Source organism: Xenopus tropicalis, chromosome 1 (genome assembly GCF_000004195.4).
Source record: "Xenopus tropicalis strain Nigerian chromosome 1, UCB_Xtro_10.0, whole genome shotgun sequence".
NCBI lineage: Eukaryota > Metazoa > Chordata > Amphibia > Anura > Pipidae > Xenopus > Xenopus tropicalis.
The window spans coordinates 182,092,951-182,105,034 of record NC_030677.2 but is presented as its reverse complement, the minus strand read 5'-3'; the positions used below and the strand labels follow the sequence as shown (position 1 = coordinate 182,105,034).

The window sequence follows — 12,084 nt, the reverse complement described above, 5'->3', positions numbered from 1 at the left end:
TTCTTAGTAACTTTTTTATACTTGAATTATTTGCCTTCTACCTCAAATGTGGGTCACTGACCCCGAGAGCCAAAAAAACTATTGCTCTGTGAGGCTTTAATTTTATTGTTACTGTTGCATTTTATAGTTTATCTTTCTATTTATTACTCCTATTCAGATTCTAGTCTCTCGTTCACACCACTGATTGGTTGCTGGGGAATTTTGGACCCTACCAACCAGATAGCTGTTGAAGTTCGAAACTGGAGAGCTGCAAACCAAAAAGCTTAATAATGAAACAATCACACATAATAAAAAACAAAGACTAATTGAAAATATCACTCTCACAGCTTTAACATAAACACAGGAAGGATATGTAATCATAGAACTAGATCCATCCTTATAAAAGCCATTTGGTAACATCAGTGATTTTCTGAATCCATAATTTTTTTAGCTTCTGGAACAGATTGTCAAGGAAATCTATTGAAGTATGTGAGTAAGGGCTATTTTTTTCCATATTGTGTAGAACAAATCTGTAGTTCTTACAAGGAAGTTATTCCCACACTGTATGATTTCTTTGTATGGTTTAGTCTTGGATTCTGTTGCACAAAAGCATTTATTAGGGGCTTAAGACACGCGCACGCGAGGACCGGTTGCTCTGCGCTGCTCGTCATGATGAGGTTATTCTTATTAAAAATCCAGTTTCTCATGTTTTATTTCTGCCTTTTCCTGCTTAATTACTCCCTCTGAGATTCTAATTCTCTTACAGGAAAATATCTGTAAGACTTATGAAATGGAAAACTGAGGCTCATTATTTGAAGATAAATCAAAGGGAAATTTAATTATGTAAATGTGAAAATTCAGTTCTAAATTTAGCTCCTACATTAGCCTTGCACTTAGCATCAAACTATGGAGGTTCAAGGATTGTGTAGTACCACCCTGGATAGAAAACATTGCCCTTGCCATGATCATCCAGGGCATACGCACAATAAGGTTTTTTTTTTTTCTCCACATACCAGCTTGTGCTCATTGAACCTGCTGGGCTCTGCTTGCAGTAATTGTGTATACAGTATGTATTTGTGTATTGCTCATACATCTATGTTCATATTCGCCATGGGTTACTGTTGCTCCCAATCCAGAGTCAGTGCTTCACTCAAGTTGTGTTCTCCTGCCTTCAGAGAATACATCTACCTGCCTGCACATTCTCAGTGCTTCCACCCAGCTCTGGTTGGGAACAGCCACAGACTGTCATCAGCTGCCCTTTTCCCCATCCAGCAGCATGTTGTTTTGCCTCTGGTTCTCTCCGCGTTACCAGGCATGAATCTGTTCATTATCAGAGAGGCAAGAGTGTAAAGGATCAATGATCTGAAGCCCTGTTGCATCTTTTTCCTTCTGCATCAAAACTTCAGCTTGTGTGGAATCCCTTTGGGAGCTGCTGTTGATAATGTCATCGCTAAGTAAATATGGCCTTGTGCTGTTTACTTTAACTTTGTGTATTTCTGCTGGTTCCTGGCTTCAGACCTGGTGCTTTTTGGGCTCTTTTAAGCTGGCCCTTACCTGTCCATGACTATATTGAGGATTTGACATGAGAACTTTTAGCTTAATATCTTCTCCTGACCACTGGTAAGTCTTGGGGCTTGGAGACAAGAAGTTATTGTTGGTAACTGTCTTCTCACTAATATATTATTTGTTTCTTGTTGCACCTCTGTCTGCTTTCTTCTTCTAGAAAAATGGCTACATTTAGGATGTAGCCATTTCTTGGATATCCGTGGATATTCCTTTATATCAGTCTTGATAGTAGGACTACTGAAGAGCTTTGAAAGAGGTGTCAAACAAAAAATAGTTTCTAAACTTTAGCTTTTTTGGGACCTGGATCTGCCCCTCCTTATACATGACAATTTCAATATACACAGCAGAAAGCAGCCCTGAACAGACCCTCCAAGTTTCATCAGATTGCTGCTTTTATTTATTTTTTCTTCAGATATACTAAACCTGCCTGTGTTTAATCAATACTAATTTTCAGGTTCTCAAAAGCTGACGGAAATCCTGACTTTCGATAAGTCTGTAATTTGTTCATTGGCGGCCACAATCAAATACCTCAAAGAATTTCATCTGGAAAAGATACTGTATAACTCAAGGTAAATGCACCACAGCCATATATATAACTGCCTAGATAAGATTATTTTTTATTTTTTTAGCAGAAATCTACAGTATTGCATCTCTGCATTCGGCACTGAATGCAGAGATGCAATACTGTAGATTTCTGCTAAAAAAATAAAAAATAATCTTATCTAGGCCTGAGTTGTGGAGCCATGAACATGTGCGCTATTCCTTTCAACTTTGCATTGATTATAGTTCAAAAGATCTGAGCTTTGCCTCTTTCCTTTTCTGATGTTGATGTGATCTGCCTGCTCCAGAAAGCAAAGGATCCCTCTTAGAAACAATAAAAAGAGGAAAGAGATGAGTGGAAGACACACGGTCTTTGTTCATTGCTCTGCTGTATAACAAAATAAAAGAAAAAAAAAAGAGACAGTGTTATGGCAATCTAGTAGCATTTTATCAAAAAGAGGATCCCAAATGGCTAGTTAAATAGGGCCAAAGTAATTGGGACACAGCCCCAGATTTAAAGGGAAAATCAAATAATGTACCAGTTGTATCCCAAACTTGAAAAAAAAATCAAAAAGAAAATCACATTTTTATTTGAAAATCCATATTAAAAACATATGCGAACCCCAAACTACGCTGCCTTGCGCGTTTCGTACCCCATTGGTACTTAGTCATAGGCAGTTCTCAGAACTGATTTTTTTGTCAAGTTTGGGATACAACTGGTACATTATGGCAATCTAGGGCTAATAACTGCCACACGTATATTTACTGTATACACCAGAAACCTGTTTTCCAAAAAGTTCTGAAGTTCCTAATTATGGAAAGAGCATCTCCCATAGACTACATTATGAGCAAATAATAGTCATTTTTAAAAATGATTTTCTGTAATAATAACAGTACCCTGTACTAAGATAATGTATCCTTACTGGAGGCAAAACAATCCTATTGGGTTTATTTAATGTTTAAATATTTTTTGGATATTCAAATTACAGAAACATTCCTTCTGGAACATCCCAGGTCCCAAGTGTTCTAGATAACATGTCCATACCTGTATGGGCAAAATAGGAATGTTTAGCTTATAAAAGTAAAAGCTAAAAATACAAAATATATTGCAGAGCTGCTTGATTCAGTTTGGTGATCCACGTAACCAAATACGTCAGGAAATCAGTTACTGGGGTTTGCTGCCCCATTCATCCTGTGGGTATTGGTGGTTGCACCAGTACACTTTTTAGTGTGGAAAATCAGTAACAGTATTGAATGGCTTAGTATATGGGGAGAGTTCAATAAAGTCAAAAGATTGAGGGATCATGCACTCAGATCCAGAGATTCATGGGTCAGACACATTAACCCCTTCCAGAGAAATAGCTGGACATGCTCTTACCAATTGGGTCAATTACCTAAAAGTTAGATACATTTTGTCAGTTACCTTACATCCCTCCATTAGCTGATGACTCCTTTTTCAGTTTTGAGAAGAGACAGATTCTTCCAGTCCTGTTATTATTGTTATTGTTTTTTAGGTTTGTTTGCATCAGAGGCTATCAGACTTAAGTTCAGAGTAGGGCCAACAATAAAGGCTCAAGGCAGGCTTAACTGTGTGATATCACTGTACTTATTATGATCTGCATTTACCCAAGCAAACTTCATTTTTTTCCATAGCAATTTCACCCAAATGTCCAGTAAAAATGAATGTTTACGGATGAATGGGACAACACTGAAGAATTTGGAGATCTTACAAAACCAGGTACGGTTGTTCCTTATAAAAGCTTTGTTTCATATTGCCTTGCTAATTAATAAACTTTATGTACGAATTGCCAACATTGTCCTCTGCTTTATACAAACTATTTTCTAATTAGATTACCCTAAAACACTGCATTTAAAGGGCTTGCTCGATATTTGGCCTCATGGAGAGCTAGGGTTAACTTTATTAAAATTAACGTAATGGACAGACTGTTTAATTAGTTTTAGGCATTCGTTTTACCGATACCCATAGATTACTGTAGAACCATTGTTAAGATCATAGGACTTCACACAGCAGTATGGTTGCCACCTTTCGGCTTTAGCAACTCCGGGCAGGAGGTGGGCGGTGACAGGGCGGGTGATGCTGGGAGCAGGGCCATGACATCAGGGGTGGGGGCTATAACATGGCCTAATATGGAAAACTGGACAGGCAGTTTTGACCCAGGAAGCCACCAGTCCAGGTCAAAACCAGACAGGTGACAACCCTACATTGGAGGAAACCCAATTGTGAAAGAAATTTTTCTCGCAATTAATCCAAACTCATAAACTAGCCTCATCATGCTCTGTATCAGATTAGACAGATCTAGTACATAGGCCAAGCTGATATGAAGATTACCCTGCTCTGCGCATTTGTTTGGCGAGGTTGACAGATAAGTGGATCATTCCCCAATATGCCCCCCATGAGGTGGGAGATATCGGGCTGATCCCTTGGGCCAATCGATCAGATAACAACAATGGCATATGCAAGTGGCCAAGTCGAGAAGTGCGATTCTATCTAAATATGGCCAAAAACACTAGACTGAGAAAATGCTCCTAACAAACCAATCCATTTGCCTTAAGTGTATAGTTATGTAGTTATAATGGAGTATTTGCTGTTAGGCACAAGCTTTCCTGATCCTGCTTTGGATCTGACTTCATAAGCCTCTTAGAAATGGCGTCACATTAGTAAGTTATCACTGTAATAACAGGGAAAGGCAAATCTATAATACAGTGTGAGCCTAACTCTCTCACTGCTCATGTTTATACATTGAGGCTTGGCTAGGAAGTTGTATTCATGGCACTCACATTCTTTTGTAGATTTAAAATAAGATTTTGTTTTTTGATGAGTAACTGCATTGTGGGAACAGGTTTAAAGCATAAGTCAGGCATGAGGTTATCTTCTGAATGGGCACAGCAGCCTTACAGGGTTAAACAGTGGATAATCTACATACACTGGAGAAAAGCATTAATGTCAGGGGAGAAGATATAAACATATCCCTAGGTATCCTAACCTAACTAATAGCACTATTGTCTGGGACTGATCATTACCTTGGAAACCACTCGCACAATGTGATTTATTAGAAGCATTGATTGAATTACAAAACAGTCCTTTAACAGGAATCGTTGTTATGGCAGTAGAATAGGTTTCAAATATCAAAGCCCTGGGCAGCTTTCTGTAAATGATTATTATTATCCGGAGAGGCCCATTTAGCAACATTCTCATTTTTGTGGTTTTTTAAAAACCATAACTTAACTCATTTCCACTAAAACCACGAATGTCTAGTCATTTATTAAAAAATATGAATTGAAAAAGCATGAACGGAATAAAAGGGAAACTACAAATTTTTCAGCGAATGGAGTGTACAAAAAATCTGAAAACCTCTTATACCGTGAAGCAAAAGAAGATCTTCCAGTTGGAAACAGGGCAGCTGCCCACTGACTTCTACATGGCCTTGACAGCTTTTAGATGGCAAAGTTTTGTATTAGTGGTTTTCATGGTTATTGACACTTAATAAATCACTAAAAATGAATGTTTTTTTTACACAAAAAAATCAACTTTTAGCTAAAAAAAACCTATGGAAAAAAAAAATGAAATACAAACGATTGTAAATGTCCCTCTTAGTGTTTGCAAATTCTTTGTATTCTGTGTATGACACAGAGCTCATTAGCCCCAGACATACTGCCCTAAGCCATCCCTAGCCCAGCATTGGTCAAACACGGCAGGGAGGTGTCTGAGTGTGAGAGATGGTTCTGCATGGAGGTGTCTGAGTGTGAGAGATGGTTCTGCATGGAGGTGTCTGAGTGTGAGAGATGGTTCTGCATGGAGGTGTCTGAGTGTGAGAGATGGTTCTGCATGGAGGTGTCTGAGTATGGGAGATGGTTCTGCATGGAGGTGTCTGAGTGTGAGAGATGGTTCTGCATGGAGGTGTCTGAGTGTGAGAGATGGTTCTACATGGAGGTGTCTGAATGTGGAGAGATGGTTCTGCATGGAGGTGTCTGAGTGTGAGAGATGGTTCTGCATGGAGGTGTCTGAGTGTGAGAGATGGTTCTACATGGAGGTGTCTGAATGTGGAGAGATGGTTCTGCATGGAGGTGTCTGAATGTGGAGAGATGGTTCTGCATGGAGGTGTCTGAGTGTGAGAGATGGTTCTGCATGGAGGTGTCTGAGTGTGAGAGATGGTTCTGCATGGAGGTGTCTGAGTGTGAGAGATGGTTCTGCATAGAGGTGTCTGAGTGTGGAGAGATGGTTCTGTTGGGCTGGAGGCAGCCACAACTTTTCTTTCCCATACTGCAGCTGAGAGGAGTTGATCCTGATAGTGCTGGGTGCTGCAAAGGGTCTGGGGGGTGGGCAAGGCACATTGTGGGCAAGTATATGAACCCTTTTCACTCATATAGTTCTAGGACTCATCTCTAACCACACAGCCTTAGCAGTGGTTCTATTTGTGTGTATTGCATTTATTTATAGGTGTGTGCAATGTTTTACAAAGATAAAACACAAGTGGAATGAGGTCCCAAAGATTTTATAATTTGTGTATTTCTTGGCATCGTGCAAGGCTACAAGGCAAAACTGTGCTATCCTACAGCAGTACAATCATAATGTTAGCTTGGACTGACCCAAAAGTTGTCTTGTGAATGCCCCTTCCATATGTAACCGCTTAGCCTTTTCTGTGCGGGGGTACTAAACCTTAGTACATAGAGCTCATTTTATAATGATGGCCAGATTTACTCTATTGCGGTAACCAGCTGCTACAAGTTATCAGTTGCAGGTAGAATGATTAAAGCAAGTCTCTGGATAGCGTGGATTAGTGAATAGGTGCATATTTGCTAGCGTTTGTAATAAGCCACGTTGCCAGCATTCACGGTTTGGAAGACATTATTGAGTACGTTGATAGCTGCCTATTTCAAAGTAGACAACCGCATCTTTCATAGCAAGTCAATCTATGAAATAATCCTCCTTGGTGTCTATTTTTAGAGGATTTACTGTTGCTTTTCCTTCCCATACACATCAGTGGAGTAAGATTACACTGTGTGACATTACCCTAAAGGCATTCTGATTTGAACATCTCCTTGAAATACAGGTGTTCATGTGCTGGAATAATAATAAGTTACGTGAATCACAGACTGGCCCAAAGCTATACTCTAAAGTGTCACCACATATAATTCTTCCAGCTCCAGCCATTGCCCCTGTCACACTGAATAAAACCCATAGCCGGGAAGTAATTGTGCAAAGCTTTCCGACAGAAACACAGGACTGCAGTAAAGCATCTGCCCAGCATGATATAGTATTGTTCAGGTATAGGATCTGTTATCACAGAATCATTGGGACCTGATGTTTTCTGGATAGGGGATCTTTCCATTTTTCTGCTAAAAACATTTCAGTACTACGTAAACCCAATGTAATCTTTTTGCCACCAATGCGGATTCATGCAGCTTAGTTACTATCAAGTACGAGGTACTGTTATACTATTACAGAAAAAAGGAAATCCATTTTAAAAAATCTTATTTGCTAAAAATGCATTCTATAGGAGATGGACTTTCCATTAAAGGAGAAGAAAATGCTAACTTACTGTTGGAAAAACTGCACCGGCCAGGGGTTATTTCAAGCGAGTGAGCCTGTTGGGATCCATATATAGAACATGTATAGAACATGTATAGAACTTCCATGTATAGAACATTAGCTGTAGAACCATTTGTGTTCAGGTTTCTATAAACATCCCATGGTTATTTCTCAGTGCTGTCATTGTAAGACACTTCTTGCTGACCTGACCTTTTCCTCTCCATCAGCTTTGCCTTTACTCATCCCATCCCATCTTCTGCCCCTGCTCACACAAGCACACATCTATGTGATGATAGCAATTGTGTTGCCTATCAATCATGGATTGGGGATTTGTTTGCTTGTGATACAGCATGGTGATATATTTAAACTAAAGCATTCTGTTTCATTGCCAGGAAAACACATGTGGGGTACAGCTTGGCAAATGATACTTTGTTAAACACAGATGTTAAGCATTTTGATAATGAATTCATACTGCTTTGTATAACCGGGTTTGCCAAAATATAGGAACCTACTAGGGTTATTTATCTGCATCACACTATATTAAAAGTAAAAATGGCAGAAAAGTGTGTTGGGGAACCAATCAATAGTTGGAATATGTGCTGACATTCAAGGTAATTGTTCATTAAATCTGATGTACCAGTGTTATATGGTACATACATATTGCCCTATAATCTGAGTAAGAGTGGGGTAAATGCTTGTATTACATGGATGAACCATATGAGCAGGCTGAGTATCCCATTTTCAGATTTTGGGCGGATAGGGATCAAGAAGTGCGTTACTTTCAATCAACTCTGTAAAATATATCATTAGGCTGCAGGCTACGCCTGAGTACCCCAATCCCGAGCCTGTCCTTAAGGGGCACACTCCTGGCACAGACAGCTGCTGGGTAACAGTACCAATAGATGGCAAACCAGGTAGCACATCAGCACTAAAGCAGAGCTATTCTCTGGGTGATGTTTTATTTATTTGTGTTATAGAATACCTTTTCACCTGTATGTTTTAAAAGCCCTTTTTTACTTTAATATGCAGACAGATTTGAAGACTAAAGGCAGCTTGATATGGGTGCTGGATCATACCAGAACGTGCTTTGGGAGAAGAAAGATAAAGCAATGGGTAACACAGCCACTGGTCAATACAAGGTATCCATTTCTTATTCTTGGCTTCTCAGCAAAATGATTGGAGTAAAACAATTCAGCTTGGCAGTCAATAATAAATACCCCCAGTCAATAATAAACACCCCCAAAAAATTATTTAATCTGTTTTGTCATTGATGTGAAGGGGTACTTTTCCTTTCATATTAATATGCAATAGCTTTGTGCTATAGAATAATAGTCTTTTTTAACTAAGGTGGGAGTTGGCATATTACAAGGATGCACTTTAATTTCCTTTTATTTAAAACATTTGAATAACTTTATTGTGAAAATGCAGCGATTCCCTACAGGTGACAAAGCACACCATGTGCCATCACCCTTAGGTCTCCAAAAGCAACCCTGACTGGCCAGGAGGGCATCCGAGTAATTTATATATTTTAGTAAGGTTCAGATTAAGTAATAATCCACATTGTGTATAGAAGACTTTATCTGTGTGTTTGTAAGTATGACCTCAAAAACACTAAATACACTAAAAATGACAAATCTGTTATTAAAATGTGTTTTCTGCATTTGTGTTTCTTCTCTTACAGGGAGATCAATGCCCGACTAGAGGCTGTATCAGAAGTCTTATTATCAGACAGTAGTGTCTTTACTCAGGTTCGCAGCCACCTCTCTAAACTGCCGGATTTGGAGAGGGGGGTTTGCAGTATTTATCACAAAAAGGTAAGCTTCTCTAGAATTATAAATGTACCAGGGGGTTCCAAGCATGGGAAGATAAGAGGGGCGGGTAAAGGGAAAAATGGAGAACTAGGACTACACTCTTCACATCTCCATACAGCCACATAAGGCTGATCAACGGTTGCATGTACCTGCAGCCGGTGCCACTGTGTCAGCCTGGGTGTAGGCAAATGGAGTGGATTTCGGCATTGAAACACAGAAGTATGCATTTTGGCGCTGAAATCCCTCTGTGTGCAGGCACATCCAAAAGCAGGTTTGCCCCCCCCCCCCCCCCTACTGTTAGTAGTTGGATATAATTAGCTCACAGTTAAAGCATATTGAATAAAAAAATACATATTTAGGCCGTGACAACATATTGATTTTTTGAAGGGAAAACAATTGCCTTACATTACTAACTATGGCCACATTTGCCCCCACAGCAGTAATCCTACTGTTAGCAAATAAGTTTAGATGTCCCTTTAGGATTTCAAGTGATTTATACAGATATTTAGAGTTAACCTTTTAACCTTTTTATGTTTGAACAAAAATTTCATTGATTTCTAATGATACTGCATTGCTGGATGGATACTATAGATCAGGGCGGCTCAGCTGGAGGCCCTGAGGCTGAATGTGGCACCTCCAAGGGATTTCTATGGCCCCAGTATGCTGAGATGCTTCATGGTCTCTGTTTAATGACATAATCATTTCGTTGTAGTTGGCCCTTGGACATGTGGACATAATTGGCCCATTGTTTGTAAAAAGTTTTTAATTTTTTTTCTGTAGATTGTGGCAAGTTATTAAGAAAGCTCAAGCTTCCAAAAAAATTTAACTAAGGAATATGGATGATTCACATATGCTCATAGCCAATCAAGGTTGGAGATCACAGGGCCATGACACACAGGGTGCTTTGTTGCCCAATGGAAACTTTTACATAGATTTGTGGCACATCAAGTTGTTTTAAGTTTAAGTAAAAGGGAGTCAGAAGTTGGATTTGAAGTACAATATAAGCTCAATGACTAAGGCTTGTGCTGAATATACTTTTTACATGTTTTAGTTATGAAATATCCATAGTTGTTGTTATTGCTGGCACTAAACAAGCTGATAAAACAAATTACCGGTCCACTGAGATGCTCCTGATAATCAGCTGCTCAAAGGCTGCTGCTTAGAGAAGAAGGGGTTTGTTTGTTAAAAAGTAGATAGGGAGCTCTGAACAAAGTGTCCTGTTTATAAAGGAAAGGGTGGGGGCTAAGTTTAGTAAGGATAACTCAACTTTCAAATTAGTTCTTTATTATGGCAGAAAAATAGGAAAATATTGATTTTCTTCAGTTAAAGCAATAGGCAGAATGTAATTTCAACACAAGTCCTATTTATTGTTTTCATTTTCAGCAAAAGTGTTTTTAGGTGTATGCTGTCCCTTTATAAAAAATAAAGAAATAAAGAAATAAAGATATACATACAAATCAAATACACATACTGTAGACTATATGTTATATTAGCAGTGCTGTGGGTGAGGTATATGCACCTTTGAACACACAGGCACCTTGAGACTGCAGCACAAAGAATAATATGTGAAGTGCCCCACTAAGGGACCAGCATACCCATAAAATGTACTCCCTTTATAGTGCTAATGTTGGCTTAAATAATGTCTTTTCTTTACAGTGCTCCACCCAGGAGTTCTTCCTGATAGTCAGCACTTTGTGCAACATATCCAACAACATGGAAGCACTGATTCCTGCTATAAAATCTCAAGTAAAATCCCCCTTGCTGCAAACAATTTTTGCTGAAATCCCCCAGATGCTGGAGCCAATGCACAAGTTTCTAAATGTGTTAAATGAAAGTGCTGCTAGGTAAGTTGTGTTCGCTTGTACAGGGGTGCAGCCTGACACGTGATTCCCATGTTCTTGTACAGGGGTGCAGCCTGACACATGATTGCCATGTTCTTGTACAGGGGTGCAGCCTGACACATGATTGCCATGTTCTTGTACAGGGGTGCAGCCTGACACATGATTGCCATGTTCTTGTACAGGGGTGCAGCCTGACACATGATTGCCATGTTCTTGTACAGGGGTGCAGCCTGACACATGATTGCCATGTTCTTGTACAGGGGTGCAGCCTGACACATGATTGCCATGTTCTTGTACAGGGGTGCAGCCTGACACGTGATTGCCATGTTCTTGTACTGGGGTGCAGCCTGACACGTGATTGCCATGTTCTTGTACAGGGGTGCAGCCTGACACATGATTGCCATGTTCTTGCACACTTGTACAGGGATGCAGCTTGACAAGTGATTGCCATGTTCTTGTACACTTTTACAGGGGTGCACCCTGACACGTGATTGCTTGACTATGCTAGATCACACTGTGCTGGGGGAATCGTGTTGTGGGAATTGTGCTGTGCTGAGGAACAGTCGCCAGTAGCGTTCCTGTGTGTCACATGGGAACACATGTATACAGTACATGGGTCACTTACTTACACAAGTGCAGTGTTCATATCGCCATGATTTTTCTCAAAATTCCAGCATCATGGCAACTGGGCGAAGCTTTGTGTTGGTTGCAACTGTGTCCACTGCTGAAAAACAAAAGCAGTGGTGGGAGCGTTGGTCCATTAATCTGGCTCACATTGCGGCAACATTTTTGTAGT

The 12,084-nt window shown here is 39.8% G+C and overlaps 1 protein-coding gene across 2 annotated transcripts in view; it reads left to right on the top strand.

Annotated features, from left to right (window-relative positions):
- The window catches only part of msh3 (mutS homolog 3), a 69,810-nt gene that overhangs the window by 22,620 nt on the left and 35,106 nt on the right, over positions 1-12,084 (top strand). For both annotated transcript variants that reach the window (XM_002942361.5, XM_018090787.2), the window contains exons 10-14: positions 2,000-2,114; positions 3,739-3,823; positions 8,666-8,775; positions 9,318-9,450; positions 11,104-11,291. In XM_002942361.5, coding sequence (XP_002942407.2) covers positions 2,000-2,114; positions 3,739-3,823; positions 8,666-8,775; positions 9,318-9,450; positions 11,104-11,291 — 631 coding nt within the window. The remainder of the gene's footprint in view (positions 1-1,999; positions 2,115-3,738; positions 3,824-8,665; positions 8,776-9,317; positions 9,451-11,103; positions 11,292-12,084) is intronic.